The sequence below is a fragment of the Geotrypetes seraphini genome, chromosome 1 (genome assembly GCF_902459505.1).
Source record: "Geotrypetes seraphini chromosome 1, aGeoSer1.1, whole genome shotgun sequence".
In the NCBI taxonomy this organism is placed as follows: Eukaryota; Metazoa; Chordata; class Amphibia; order Gymnophiona; family Dermophiidae; genus Geotrypetes; species Geotrypetes seraphini.
Window position 1 is genome coordinate 366406166 of NC_047084.1, and position 16454 is coordinate 366422619.

General features: G+C 42.1%; 1 protein-coding gene across 24 annotated transcripts in view; it reads right to left on the bottom strand.

Annotated features, from left to right (window-relative positions):
• ADGRL3 (adhesion G protein-coupled receptor L3) overlaps positions 1–16454 on the bottom strand; it is a 1804713-nt gene that overhangs the window by 504314 nt on the left and 1283945 nt on the right. For 23 of the 24 annotated variants that reach the window (XM_033915103.1, XM_033915068.1, XM_033915049.1 and 20 more), the window contains one exon: positions 5291–5353. The exons of the other annotated variant lie outside the window; for it this stretch is intronic. In XM_033915103.1, the coding sequence (XP_033770994.1) occupies positions 5291–5353 (63 nt within the window). The remainder of the gene's footprint in view (positions 1–5290; positions 5354–16454) is intronic. 24 annotated transcript variants of the gene reach the window in all.

Below are 16454 nucleotides of genomic sequence, written 5' to 3' on the forward strand. Positions count from 1 at the left end.
GGAGGGTGAGAATGAAGAGAAAAAAGATAGAAAACTGGGGAGGAGAGGAGGGGATGGAATACAATGAGAGAAATAAGAGACCTGAGGGTAGATAGGAGGGATGAAGAGATTCTTGACAATGTGGGGGAAGGAGGGGAGAAAGAAGGAGAGATATTGGATCTTGCAGGTAGAAGGGGACATATTCTGAACAGTTGGAAGGAGGAGAAAAAGAAAGATGTTACACCACAAGTGCAGGGGAGAGAAGGAAAAAAGGAAGACAGTGGTGGAGGTCTGGAATGCTCTCCTGGAGGCTGTTATAGGGGAAAGCACCCTTCAGGGATGCAAGACAAGGTTGGATAAGTTCCTACTGGAACAGAACATACACAAATAAGGCTAGACTCAAATAGGATACTGGTCTTTGACCAAAGGGCTGCCACGTGAGCGGACTGCTGGGCACGATGGACAACTGATCTGACCCAGCAGCGGCAAATCTTATGTTCTTATGTTGGACCACAAGGGAAGGAGTGAAGAGAGAGAGAGAGAGAGACAGATGGTATAGGAAAATTATATGGGTTGGAGGGAAGAAACAGGCAAATATCTGGCTACAAGGGTGGAAAGAGGAAAGAAATGCTGGTCTACAAGGATGAATAAAGGGAGGGAGGGAAAAACAGGGAATGGGAGAACTATGTGGGAAAAGCCATGGAGGGTTGTTAAAGGGATGAGTCAGAGGAGGATAGTAAGTAAAGAAACTAGAAATGCATCAGTGGGGACAAGAGGAAAGGTGGAAGGGATTAGGAGATTTAGGAATGGATAGTACAGGAATTGGGAGAGCTAGGAGGAGAGAAAATGAAAAGGTGATATGTAGTTGAAATTTAAAAGGAGGAGATGGCAGACTGAAAGGTAAGGAAGTGGATAAAATCTGAGTTGACAGAGAAGCAGAAAAAAAAGAAAGGGAGAATAAATCTAAAAGGGAAAGATCAATATGTCAGAGACAGCTTGAGTGAAGGAGTAGAACAAGATAGGAGAAGATAAATGACAAATGGACAGCCGTCTTTGGAAAGAGTTAGCAGAAGACACATGGCAAAGCAGATGAGAGAAATGGACTGGCATGATGGAAAAATAAATGTCCACATAATTTAGGAAAAAAGTCTTATTTTGAATTTATTAACTAGATTATGTTAATTTGGGATATGTGCATCATAGATGTCTTTGTATTATGTTCAATATAAAAGGAAATACATTTCTGTTTTTATTTCTTACATTGTAGTACATGTCTAATTTGGCAACTTGAAGTTTCCAGTTCAATTTTTGTCTTTACATTTCTATTTCTAATTTGTATTCCTTATTCCGTATTTGGTAAGGATCTGTTTGTGTTTTGCATATGACAGAGGTATGGTATTCTTTGGCTTCTATGTTCTGTAGTAGATTTATCTGTGTTATAGGGCCCAATGTGTAGTCATGCCTATTCATAGTTAGGGTTCTTGCTGTTTAAAAACATAGACTTGCTGTTTTAAAATATGTTTGCTATATGTATTTTAAGATTATTTTTTTTAATGTCTCTTATTCTAATGAGTTACCTTCTGTAAAACTAAAGTACAGTATTTGAATTAGGTACTAAAAACAATGATCAGAGGGCACTGAGATGCATTCATCTTCTGCCACTTTAAGGGTTTCCATAGAAGGGTTTTGTTTTTGTTTTTTTTAATGCCATTTAGAAATTGTGAGAACATATTCAAAGGTCACATTTGAGGAAGTGCAAAACTGGGGAGGAATTCTGTGATAAGCAATGAGAAAAATTACCAAACACCGTAATGGGGTCATGGTATAGTTGGAAACTGACCCAATGATGTAAACAGCATTAGACAGTGAGCCAATTTTGATCCAACAGTGGTACAGCATGAAAAGATCTAGGCTTACAAATGCCAAATTATTATTTTTATCACAGCAACACAGCCGCCAACTACTGGCACCAAAAGAAACATGTTTAGGGTTTTCAAAGCTGAAAATCAGAGCTTGTAACCTGCAAACACAGTGCCATTCCTAGCTTGCTATGAATGCTCCATTTTATAAGCCAAGAGGATTTTGAATGTATACTTGTTTTCATGCAGTTTGATCCAACTGCTCTCGCATGTTTTCTGGTGAATGTCAGCTTTTTTTGTGAAATGCAGCACTGTGTTTGCTTCCTATTTCACACCTACTGTGAATCATTCAAAATCAAAATCAGGAATATGTATTCAGACAAGGTAGGGAAATGAATAATTATGCATGCTCTTGTCTTCTTTTTGGCTTTCTTGTCTAAAGATCAGGTTTGAAGAAAAGATCCACTTGCCCTCCAAATGAATCACAGATCAGGCAAGAGAAGAACAAAAAAGCATAAAACTATGTATGCTTGACTTCCTTTCTAAAGTTCAAGAAAGAGTTTCTTTTTAAAGATCTAATACACGCAGAAGAATAATTGTTGCTAAATTAGAAAAATAGAGCACACACTCAATTAAACACATGCAAAAGGATTAGAACAGAACATAAAACCACTGCAGGATAGACATTTAAGAAAGAAAATCTATTGGCTGGAATATTGCCATACACTGTATAACAGGGGTGCCCACACTTTTTGGGCTTGCAAGCTACTTTTAAAATGACCAATTCAAAATGATCTACCAACAATAAAATTTAAAAAAACACAAAGCACACTGTACACAGAGAAAATGTTAATTATCATTTATATTCTGCGGGTTTTCAAAGAGGTCAAGGCAGCTGATTTTATGCAATGTCACCTCAGTATATAAAAAATATACAAATATCCCCCTCCCTTTTTTCTAAACCGTAATAGCGTTTTTTAGCGCATGGAGCTGCGCTGAATGCCCTGCACTGCTCTTGATGCTCATAGGCTCCCTGAGCTAAAAAAACACTATTGCAGTTTAGTAAAAGGGGGGGGGGGGGCATAGTGCAAAATATAGACAGCAGATAAAAATTCTCAAAACGGACACATTTTGATCACTACACTGAAAATAAAATAATTTTTCCTACCTTTGTTGTCTGGTGATTTCATGAGTGTCTGATTGCACTTTCTTCTTCTGACTATGTATCCAATATTTCTTCCCTTCTTTCAGCCTACTGTATGCTTCCTCTCCTCCAGACCTCATTCCCTTCCCCAACTTTTTCTTCCTCTCTCCTTGCCCTCCTCACCTTTCTTTCTTTCTCTCTGTCTTTCTTTCTCTTTCCATGCCCCCTTTCTTTCTTTTTGTCTCCCTGTCTTTCTCTCTCCATGCCATTTCTGTCTGTCTCCCTATCTTTCTCTCTCCATGCCCCCTTTCTGTCTGTCTCCCTGTCTGTCATTCTGTCTCCCTGTCTTCTCCCAAGCCACTGCCACCGGGGAACAGGCCGCCACCGTAAAGAGGACAATGAAGCGCCAGGTCAACCAACCTTCCCCACCCGACGTCAATTCTAACGTCGGAGAGGAAGTTCCGGGCCAGCTAGGCAGCAATTGGAGCAAGTGAGGAACGTTGGCCCTGCGCTTCAGTGTCCTCTTTACAGGGTCGGGAAGCAGGTAGAATGGAAGGCAACCCGAGTCTATCACGGAGCCAGGGATGGGCTCCGCGATCGACTCACGTTGCCTTTGCGATCTACTGGTTGATCGCGATCTATTGGTCGATCGCGATCGACCTTTTGGGCACCCCTGTTATATAACAACCAATTGCACAAGGAAGCAGAACCAGCCCGGAAAGGTAATAAGTATCATCAGGTTTTACTGGAGAATGACCCAACACATGCATGTTTTGAACACAATGCAATCAATATGTCTTCTTCAAACTTAAGGTGATTATTTATTTAATTCATTTTCTATCACATTTTCCCCAAAGAGCACAAAATTTTCATGCTGTTATTTCAAAAATCCACATAAAAGCATTGTAGGTAGCTCAAAATTCAGCGGCTAATGTGATTATTGAAAACTTCAAGGTACTCTCACATAATGCTAGTTCTAAAAAATATTGCACTGGTTATCAGCTGAATATAGGATAAATTTTAAAATTATATTGCTGATCATCAGTGATGCTTGCTTCGAACCTTAAGATTTCTCAGCCAGCACGAGTTGAGGTCTACCCAGTATCACCTGTTAGATGTCCTCTCTATTCACAGGGTGCGACTGGAAAAATGTTGTTCATTTAAATTTTTGTATTGCTGGCCTAAAGTTGTAGAATTCCCTGCCCTCAGAATTGTGGAAAGAACAGTGAAGACTCATTTTTTTTCTACAATATTATGGGGCCAGCTGAAAAGGGGATGGATAATTGTGACACATTTAAGTACTATAATGTAAGTTATTAAGTAGCTAGGCTGTTATAGTGAGATATTGAGTTTATGGTGTTTGTTTTAGGTTATATTTTAACATTGCTTGTCTTCTTCAACATTTTAATTAATTATGGATGTGTTACATTACATTACATAAATTCTTATATATACCACAGCTTTACTCAAGTTAGAATGCTAAGATAATTCAGAATATAAAAAGAATAAATAAAGCATGACTGATTTGGGTCATTCTCCAATAAAAGCTGGTGATCACATAAAAAAATCTTCTCTAGGCTAGTTCTGCTTCTTTGTCTCAATAGAATGTGACAATTGGTATAAGATTCCAAAGCCATTATGGATACATGAGTTCAAATAAACTTGTAACACCCTTGAGGATGTAAATTTAAAAGACACCATCAACATCTCTTCTCTTATCAGGCAGGGGTAAAGACCTGAAACAGTTACTCATGTTTGCAAATACTTATGGGAAATTTAGGAAACACCTAAAAACATATTTGTTCCTAAAATACTTAGGCAGCTACACTGAACAATCTCTCCCCACAATAACTGACCGCTAAATCTTAACTCTGTTAGTACTACTCAATTTGTAACTTTTAATCATTGTAAACAGCATAGAACTTCACGGTCCTGCGGTATATAAACTGTTATTATTATTATTATAAATTAGTGGCTTTTACAGAATTAGTTCCAGAATTTGGAAAAACTCTGTGACTGGTTCTATGCAACTGAGAGAGTTCCCAAGACATTATAGAATATTCATAGAACTCCATATGCTTTAAGTTTCAAGTTTTATTCAGTGTAAAAAGTAGAAATAAGTAAACAGAGCAAGGGTGGGGAGGAAATTTGAACTACAATATTTGATAGGATAGAAAAGGCAAGAGGGTCAGTATTGGGAGGGAACAGAGTGCATCTGATATGATTTCACGGGAGGAAGGGTAAGTAGACATCTTGATACAGTCTACATTGCAGGTATAAAATGTGAAAAAAAAAAAGAGCCCCTTACCTTTGTGTGGTCTATGCAAATCAGAGTCCAGGTGGTTTGGTGGAGCAATGTAGGATACCTGCCCTGTTGATATATAACATGTTTCAGCATTAACCATTATGTATGAATTAAAAACGAGTTAACATGTATTCATTTCATCTCGTCATGCCCAAAACAATGCATTGCTACAATATTTCTTTAGCACTGGGTTCAGGGCCTAAATATCAGCATTCACATTAGTAGTTTTATTGTTTTTTGTTTGTTTGTAAAATCTTTGCATTTTCAAACTGCACTTTGTGTTAGAATGTACTCCTGATGTGAAACAGGGGCCAATAATTCTGGGACAGGGACCTTCACTTTCTATTAGCTCATGTACATTACTGTACCAATTTTATTAAGTAAGCTAAGCTGCATTAGACGCTAATAAAGCACACATGGCCAAACATTGAATGTACTAAAGCATTCTGAAGCCATTTCTCAGACCAGCTACCTCCTGCGGTTGGCAACAAACTTGGAAATTCAAGGCCGGGGCCATATCCATCTACAGGCATCAAATTTGCAGTCTAAGTTCAATCATGGTAGACATAGCCAGCCATGCTGATATCCATTGGCTAGCCAACCAAGTCATAGTGACCAAAGATAGGTCTCTCTGGCTGTCAGACTTAGCCAGTCAGCCAATGAATGTTAGCCCTGAGTGGCTATGTCACGTGACATAGCCAGTGACTGGGATATTTAGCGGTGGCCATTCCTGGACAGTTAAATAGCATTTAAAATTGAGCAGTTTGTGTTAGTTTTGCTAAATTTTTTTGTATGTTTTCTTGAGGGGCATCTCATGAGCAGAAAGCGGACGTTCCAGCGCTAATCAGCTTACTCACTGATAACATGGGAGTCTTTACCACCTACAAAATAGGTTGTGGTAGGTGCTGCCATAGTAATTTGTAAAAAAATGGCCAAAGGCTGATAGTAACATCAATGCACAAAAATAAATGAAAATAATAAGATACAGGAATTTTTATGTCTACATGAAAAATAGATTTGATGTTTGGGATAGAGAATGACACGGGGAAAAATTATGTCCCCGTCACCACCCCGTCCCCGGACCATCATCTTCTGTACCGCCCCGTCCCTGCTGACCCCTTCACCGCCCCGTCCCCCGTCTCTGCCGTCCCCTTCACCGCCCCGTCACCACCCCGTTGTCTCTTTCACCGCCCCGGCCCCATCCCCGACTTCAGCGTCTTCTCCTCTCCATCCCCCCACCCCCAGCACCCTTTACGCGGTCCAGCAGCTCCCTCCCACCGGCCAGCTGTGCATTTCCCTCCCTCCCTTCTTTTCCCTTACCTTTTCTTGTTAAAACGCGCGTTTTCTATAAGGTTAGGAGCTGTATTACAGCCGGGGCCTTGAAGTCACGTCGGGTTGCCGGCTAGAAAAGTCTCCTCCGATGCAATCGTAAACAGGAAGTTGCATCAGAGGAGACTTTTTCCAGTGTGCAACGCGACTTGACTTCAAGGCTCCGGCTGTAATACAGCTCCTAGCCTTATAAAAAACGTGCGCTTTAACAAGAAAAGGTAAGGAAAAAGGAGGGAGGGAGGGAGATGCATGGTCGTCCGGCCGGCGGGAGAGAGTGGGCTGCTGCTCGTTCACCGCGCATTCCAGATGGTTCACCGCCCCGTGCTACCATTCACCGCCCCATGGTGAATTGCCTTGTCCCTGAACTTGTGGTGACCATTTTTTTGGTCACTGTTTTGAAGGGTTACCCGCGGCTAAACACGGCTAGCTGCGGGTAACCGCCACCGTGTCATTCTCTAGTTTGGGACAAACTCCCCATAAGAGCTCACTAAAGCCATTTTTTACTGAAGCTTAGTAAAAGGACCCCTTAATTAGTCTTACCAGTAGAAAGTTCTGAATTCTACTAAAGTTAAAATTTATTTGGAGTAAAACAATTCTTAATACATACGATTCTCAAATAAACTGTCTTCTGCTACAATCATGGGGTGCTATTCATTTATTAGGCACTATATTTTTGGTTGTGATATTCAAAGTGATTTAACAAAGTAGGAGAAGCTCTTGTCTGGTTAAATCTCTTGTACATGACTATCTAATCATGTTCAACACCTAAGTGGATACTGTCACTAAACATCAGCACTAACTTCCAAACACAAAGCCGGATATTTTGGGACAGAGTCAGCACTTATGCAGTTACCTGCCGATATTCAGCACTTAACCCCCTAAGACAAATAGAACCACATAAAACATAGTCATATCTTTATCCAGTTTAGATTAAACAGTTAAGTGCTGAATATCACACTTAGAGGCTCTTTTCAAAACACTTCAAAACATACGCTATGTCTTTCCGCCTGTCAGGGTTTTTTTAAAGATATCATGTGCATGCACTTTTGTATCAAACAGCATCTTGGGATAAGGACTTTCAGAACTTGTTATTAACTTCACTTTCCTATTTACATTTTAGAAGACAACTGAAAACTTATTTTTTTCCAAGTTTCTGAGCAGCTAACATTTCAATATCCTCCACTATTTTATTCCAATTATCTAATTTATTTATTTTTCTCAATTATAATTTCCCGATGTCAATGATTATTTAATTCTTTGTAAATGACATAGAACATTTTTTGGTTATGCGATCTAGAAATTGATTTTTATGTTATGGTATAGTAACCTATCGTACTTTGTCTAGGTGCTTTGAAAATGAGCCCTTATATCAGATAAAGAAGGGGTAGGGGAGCTTTTTACATGAAGGGCAAAATAAATGTCACAACATTTCTTCCCCCAGCCCCTTCATAGACAAATAAAATTCCTTCACATTGCTCTATCTCCCTTCCCCACCCCATCTTTCTCTCTCCCTCTCTGTAACATCTCTTTTTCCCTCTATGTGCGATATAGCTCTTCTGTCTCTTCCCTAACCCATAATCTATGTGCAGTAGTTCCTCTCACTTCCCTTCCTATCCAAGTGCCCCAATTCATTTCTCTTATCATCCCACCTCCCCCGATCCTGATAGTGCCCCTTTTCTCTCTCTCTCACTTAGAAGCAGATTGTACCTCTCCCTTCCATTCCTTTGATACCGAAGCAAAACATATTGCCCAGCTCACTATTGATGATTAATTTCAGTGAGGAGCAGCCTTGGTACCCACATGCCCTGCTGGTCCCACCTCTCTGATGCAAATACAACATGTACAGAATGCAATAGAGGGAGCGAGGTCAGCAGGGCCTTTGCATTGAGGTTAATCGCTAGTACTGGGCTGGGCTGTGGGACTGGAAAGGCGAGGGGGAGATCTGTTTGTGGGCAACATACAGCCCATAGGCCATAGTTTGCCCACCCCAGATAAGGGATAGCCAGTCACACAAACCTGAATATTCAATGCTGGTGGCCCAGATGCAGCCTAGCATTGGATATCCAGGCATAATGTTGACAGTAGTTGAAAAATGTAATTCTTGAATCTCTAAGAGAGAAATCTCTATATATAGTTAGACAGGTAGGGGGATACTGAGATCTATACAGATAGAAAAACCAATTAAATTAATTCTAATATAAAATTCACTGCTGGGTGTGTAATGTGACACATTTCCCTTAGTTATGAACCTTAAAATGAGCTCATAAGATTATTCCCATCCAATAGAAGCCTTTCTACTGAACACAGAGGTAGTACATGCATTTACTGTAACAATTTGTAAGGTTGTTAATCTCTTCCTCTAAACAAGGAAAGTTAATGATACAAAGATTATGATAGCAGCTAGAGTAACCTTCCCACTATAGGTAATATTAGTACTGCAATAAAACCGGCTCATTCCTCTTATGAGGCATATTGCATGTAATTAATACAGCTCCCTCTTGACAACTACTGCTGTTGTTTCAGGTTTTGCTTTGTTTTCTCACTAGCATACATGCACGAGTGAAGAAAAGAGAACTGGAACACTCTTCGGGTTCTCCTCATCAGCATCCAAGACTGCTGTCTGCAAAGGGGCCTGATAGAGGCAATACAATTTCTTTAGGAGCATGCAATGCTAAGAAAAGGAGATAAAGTCTTAAAACCCGTCGGTATTAACATAGCATACTTTTTTCCATATTTAAGGAACTGTAATTATTAGTTTAGTTTAGTGAATGCCAATGTATTCCACCCATGACCAGGAATGAATAAGAACAAAGCATCGCCAAACCGGGACCAAACCCATAATATTAGGAACTCGCACTCTGCATTCAAACAATTCAAAATTTGAACAAAATAACACTAACACATCCTTATTATGGCATAAATTTGGCCGCAGCTTTATTCATTTTCAAATTGCATAACAGTGAATTTAACTTATTTCATATCCCTCTTCCTAGGCGGCCTTTCCTTTCATTCCCAACAGCTAGTCGGTCCCGACCTAGCTGCTTCTCCCCAACATCCCCACATTATATTACATTCCAAGTATCCCATCTGCAAGACCTGCGGTGTCGCCCGGCCTCACCTGTCTGTGGCGGTACCGCCCACAGCATACAACATTTATCATATCTTGAACTTATTTCCCCACAATCCCTGGCCGCCTGGAAGGAACTCCATTTCATTTTCCGCCAAAGTGGAGACAGCATAAGCTTGTCACCACTCCCCCAAACTAGCTGCAGCCAAATTACACTTTAAACACAGCTTCCAACAAATCCTGCACTGTGCTAATAAAAATATCTAGACCAATATCAGATAAGTGAGCCCCATCCGGCCGGTATAAGCCAGGGCAGTCAGTGGATAACAAATCATGACTAAGGATCATACCCCCCAAACAGCCCACCCATCTAGCAACCTCCACATTCACCCTGCGCCGCAATCGCTCAATCGCACGCTCATTTCGAGCATCTTTCCATACCAAACGAGGAATAATTTTTGACCAAACTAAGCGAGTTAACGGAAAATGAGACAACAGAATAACAAAATCCTTTTGCATTTGCCTAATTAAATCCACCCCCTTAATATGACATAAATCATTCCCTCCCAAATGTACAAGTATCAAATCTGGATAAGAAAAACGTTCTGCCTCCAACAAGGTTGGCAAGAGTTGATTCCAGCGCATCCCACGCTGTCCCAGCCATTGAATGGAGATACCCAATTCAGCCAGTCCAAGATTCAACCCCCAACGAGAAGTAACTGCATGCTTCCTTGCCCAGAATATGAAAGAATGCCCACACAGCCAGACACACACCTCCACTGGCAAAGTCCGGATGCAAGCTAAATAAGATAAGGAGAGAAAACAAATTAAGTGTAACTGAGCAATATTAAGTAGTACGAACATAACCCAAATACCTATTGGACGCCCACCTCCCAATTTTCCTAATGAAATCCGGAGACCCGCCCTCCTGAGCCGCAAAAGTAGCTGCCCCAATTCGAAAAGAATGAGTGCCAAATAGCGTAGGGTTTAAACCCACACAACCCAACACTCGTTTAAAAACTGCATTAAATTGAAACCTAGTTAATGGTGACCCATCCGCATGCACCAACCAAAACAGGCCCTGTTGAGGCCGAATTGAAGCATATCGATGAGCCAAAGATACCGGACACTCCGAAAATTGCACCACTGCATGCAATCGAAACCAACATCCTTTCCCCATAGGATCTGTCTTGGAGCGCCGGATACAACCACGCAACTCTAAGGAAGATAAAACCACATCGCTAAACAACAACCCCGTCCTACCATCCGAATTCTTGGACGAAGCCACCAATTCACTTATACGCAAAGCCCCAAAAAAAGCAACTGAAAAGGCTAGTCGAAAAAGAACCACTTCAAAAGGAGACACACAAATCAGAGGAAGTGACTCCCCCATACTCACTAAGTGGTCCGTCAAAATAGGCAACCTTACCAAAGCCGGACTAAAGGAAGCCTTCCCACGAACAAAACCCACTCGAAGCTTACGAACTAAAAAGGAGGAAGTAGGATCCTGCCAACCTTGAATCTTACAAACAAAAGCAACCCCTGCCAATACTTGATTCACAACCCCCACCGACCATCCAACAGAATGCGCAAATAAAATAAAATCAATGATAGAACGCTCATCAATTTGCAAACAATCAGCTCCTTGAACAGATTGTAAAAAATATAGAAAACGACGCCATCCAGCACTGTAAACTTTCCACGTGTTAGGTGCCAACAAATTCTTCAACAGAGTCTGGAAGCTTCTAGGAAGTGCTGCCACAAAGATGCTGGCATCAGTGTCGGGCCACCTTCCGCTCCAGGAGCCAATGCATGAAAACGGGTCCACTGAAAGCGAGAAAGAGAATCAGCAATTGCATTAGTATGACCAGGAACATGACGCGCCCTCAATGTCAAATTCAAGCATAAACACTCCAGCACTATCAAGCGCAACAAACCCAGTAACAATTTGCAATGCACTCTCTGTCTATTTACCGCTTCCACCACTGCCACATTGTCTGAACTTAATAAAACCCGTCTATTCTCTAACCTACAACCAAATAATTTCAGTGTCACCCAAACTGGAAACAACTCTAAAAATGCTATATTATCACACCATCCCCTGGCCCGCCAGCCATCAGGCCAAGCCTCAGCACACCAAGCTCCATGAAAATAGATTCCGAAACCACATCCACCAGAAGCATCTGTAAACAGACGCAAATCAGTATCCGATACCAATGGCTGAGGCCATACTCTCACCCCATTAAACTGAACTAAAAATGTTTTCCACATTAACAAATCCTCACGCACTACCCGCGACAATCGTATACGATAATGCTTCTTTGTAACGCCTTTAGTTAATAAAGCCAAATGACGTGCAAAAACACGACCCATAGGTATAACGCGAGAAGCAAAATTCAACCGCCCCACCAAAGACTGAATTTCAGTGAGGGTCAACTTCCTCTTCTGCAAAGCTCCGTCAATTGCAGAACGCAAAGCTTGAACTTTTTCCAATGGCAATCGAGACTCCATTCGCACAGAATCTAACTCAATGCCCAAAAAAACCAAAGTCGAGCACGGCCCTTCTGACTTACTTTCAGCCAACGGAACACCCAACCTATGCATCACACCACGGAATGTATCTAACAGCACACTACACTGATTAGACCCTACAACACCTCCAAACAAGAAATCATCCAAATAATGTACAATACAGGATGACCCAGAACATTGCTCCATTACCCAATGCAAGAAAGTAGAAAAAGCTTCAAAATATGCACAGGAAACAGAGCAACCCATAGGCATACATTTATCAAAATAATAATGATGTTCAAATTGAAAGCCTAATAAATAAAACGACGAAGGGTGAACCGGCAATAACCGAAACGCTGATTCTATATCTGCTTTAGCCATTAACGCACCAGGACCCAAACCCCTTAACATGTCTAACGCCCGATCAAAAGATGCATATTGAACCGAGCAAAAACTCGGATCAATAAAGGAATTTACACTAAACCCCAAATGAAAGGATAAATTATGAATCAAACGGAATTTTCCTGGCTCCTTCTTTGGAATCACCCCCAAAGGTGAAAGCACCAAATTATCAAAAGGAGGAAACAGGAAAGGCCCCGCGATTCGTCCTAAATCAATTTCTTTTCCCAATTTTTCACGAACCACCATAACATGTTTCGCAACAGATGGTGAATTCACACAGGTATGCAACAGCAAGGGACCATCAAAAGGGATAATAAACCCTTCAGTAAAACCCCCCCAAAGCCTGTCAGCATCTACCTGATTAGGATATAAGGGCAACCAACAAGCAAGCTCCTGCAGATCAACGGGGGAAGGGGCCTTGTCCAGACACACCCGGGGCAGCCGCTCCAGCGGATCGCCCAACCGGTCCTTTACTCCAGGCACCTGGACATCGAATGGCAGGGTGGGAGCCCGAGCATTGACTGCACACATGCCGGAATCTACACCCAGCTCTGTCACACCGACCTCCATTAAACTGGAAACAGGCCGAGCCCACCAATCCGACTCTTGCACCACCTTGCCACCCCACAGATCCCATTCCCCCAACACCAACCCCTGCTTGACCCATTCCTGCTGGACCTGAGGCTCCCCTCCCCAAAGGCATAGAGCCTCCTGAGGAGGGGACTCCTCGAAAAAACGAAGGCCGAACTGAAGTCATTTCAGTCAACCACAAGTCCACATCCCTGAAGCCCCAAGCTTCAGACTTATCACGAGCCATACCACGCCGAAAATGCTCGTCATAATTTAACCAGGCCCACCCACCATAAGTCCTGTAAGCCCGTAAAATCAGATCAGCATAACGCAGTAAGCCAGGATACAGTCCCGGCTTGGCAGACCCTAAAACACTAGCATACACATGGAAACCCAATAACCAGTTAAATATAGTTCGGGAAACTCTACTTCTCTTTTTCTTCCCTTCCTCTCTTCCTTCCTCACTTTTCTTTCTTTCAAAACCTTCTTGCTCAGATTCCAATAAAGCAAAAACATCCACATATTTCATTCTCAAAATTTTTCTCTTCCATTTCTGAGACAACTGCCCATCCAACGGTGCAATTTCACATAACGTATGTCCAGAACGAGAAAATTGAGCCATGCCACCCGACGTACCAGGCACACAAACACCACTTTCGCCCGATGCAGCCACAGGCACCACATCCGACGAAGAAGATGAGGAAGGAGAATGAGAAGAATCCCAAGAATCAGAAGATTCCCAAACATGCATAGGATCCACCACATCCAACCTCCTACTCTTACGATCCCTATCCAAATGCCTCACCACATGCTGCAAGCGATGCAAAAATTTTTTATTCCTCAACCTTTTACCTAAAGACTTCCGTGAAGCACCCACCGCACTACCCACCCCACCACTAACCACACCTTCAGACTCTCTACCCCCAGCCACCATACCCAACAACTCAGACACACATCTAGCAAACTCACCAGCCGGAGCCGTAACAGGCGTTGGTGAAGTGATTGATTGAGAGGTGCCAGGTACAGCAGCATCAGGACCTTCTTCAGCGAGCTCAGCACTCAAAGCCTCCGGACGCAAGCCACTGCCACTAGCGGACCCCACTACAGCAGCTCTCCGTGCAAGTCTCACTCCAGCTGAAACACTCAATCGTTCAGCTGCAATACGCCGGGCCACTTGTCCAACAGTGCTATCCCTGGAAACATTATTCTCCTTTCTAGTGGCCTTACCCACCCGTGCTGCCTTCTGCCCCTTTTCAGGCTGTTTCTTTTTAGGCAGCACTTTTTGTTTAGGAGCCATCACTGAGCCAGCCCCTTTTTCTAGCTGAGACACACACAATGCTCCCAACCAGACCCAAACCAGGAGTTAAACTACAAAATACAATTAAAACAGCTCCCCCACCAGCTCAGAGCAAACAGAACTCAGAACAAACAGAACTCACCCAACACGCTGCAGGAAACCACCGCGTCCAATTCAAAACGGGCGCCACTGCCTCGCACTTTGTAGCAGTGCTAGAACCCCGCTCCACTCCAACAATTCTCCCAACCGGACCACGGCAAGTCCCGCCGCCGCTCAAGCCGTAAAGCAGGTCGCTCCTGCCGCAAAGCACCCGACAGGAAATACAAGCCCGTCGAACGACGTGACACCGCCCACGGCAACTGCAGCCGCGAACACCGTCTACAAAAGGAAAAGGGGAACTGCCCGAACCAGCGCTAAAATCGCCGCGGCGACTACCCCTACTAACACCACCTCAGCGCCAAGGTAAGCACGCCGCAACGACCACAAGTAATTCAACTCCTTCACAATGCACCGCCCACGAAATGAAATTGAAGTAAATTGAATTAAATTGAATTAACTGAAAAGATTGCCTCCTACCCTCAACTCCTAATTTCCCACACACCTTCCTGCCTACCCTCCTCACACCCCACCTCCCACACAAAATCTTCAACAATTCTCCCGCCGAAAGCCACCACTCACAATTCTTCCTTCTCAACCAATCACCACTCACCTACACTTATCACTAGCCCAAACCTATAAATTTCAAACCAATCAAAATCTTCAAATTCCCCATTAATTCTTGTTACCTCTTATGTACCTCACTCCTACCCCCCCCCCCTTTTAACTTTAACCTGAACTCATGCAGGGCTCGTCCCATATTATGCGCCCTTTAATTAATTCAAAGGGCTTTCTTTATCCTGTTTTCAACAGTGGCCAATCCCGGTTACAAGTACCTGGCAATATACCAAAAAAGTAAGACAGAGTTTATACTGCTTATCCCAGGAATGAATAGCGGATTTTCCCAAGTCCATCTTAATGGATTATGGATCTTTCATTTAGGGACTTGTCAATGCTACCGTTGAATTATGTCTTTGCAGGGGTTATCACTAGACAAAATGGCATCCAGGGCAAAGGCTGCTTTTGGCAAACCCATCTCTTATGGTCTTACAAGACTGATTCAAAAGTATAGTATGGCATTTCTCCAGCCTGGTGCCTAGAGCAAGCTAGTGCTGCCTGATTCTTTTAGAAGTATCCAAGTCTCTCTGTTGCCTAATATATAATGGATTATTCCAGCTATCATGACCAATGCAAGAAAAGGCACCTACTCTAGTCGTTTGCAATCTCATTTGCTTTACAGTTGCTATATACAAATCTCCACAATTAACTGAACATAAATGGTGAGATGGAATGTATGGAAGTACCCTATCGACCCAATATTTCAGTGCTATCCGATGTATACACAAATATGTTAACAACAACTTGCATTGTATTCTATATTTAATTTTTAGCCAGTACAATTTGATGTCAAATTCTGACACATGGTCATATTTTGCAGTCCTAAACAAGACACAAGTTATCAAATTTTGGGTTACTTGCAATGCACATACTGTAGTTGTAGATACTCCCAATTAAACAAGATTGCAATAGTCCAGACTGGACAAAACAACTTGAAGAACAAATTTAAAATTAGCTCCAGACAAATATGATCTGAGATTACTCAATCATCTCAGTTTAAAATACACCTTCTTCACCAATTCATGTATATGTGCTTGAAAAGACAGCCATGAGTCAAGAATCATACCTAAATATCATACTTCAGAGGAAAAATGCATAGTTGTTCTCATTACTTGAACAGAATCTGGAATATTCATTGTATATCTGGAATAAACATGAGTATAAGATCCACCATTTCTGAGTGAACATGGAGGAACTTACCCAAGCCAGTAGTAAAATCTGCCACTTGCTAAATAATATCAAGCAAAGCAAGAAATAGCAGACTGGAACTGCCAAGA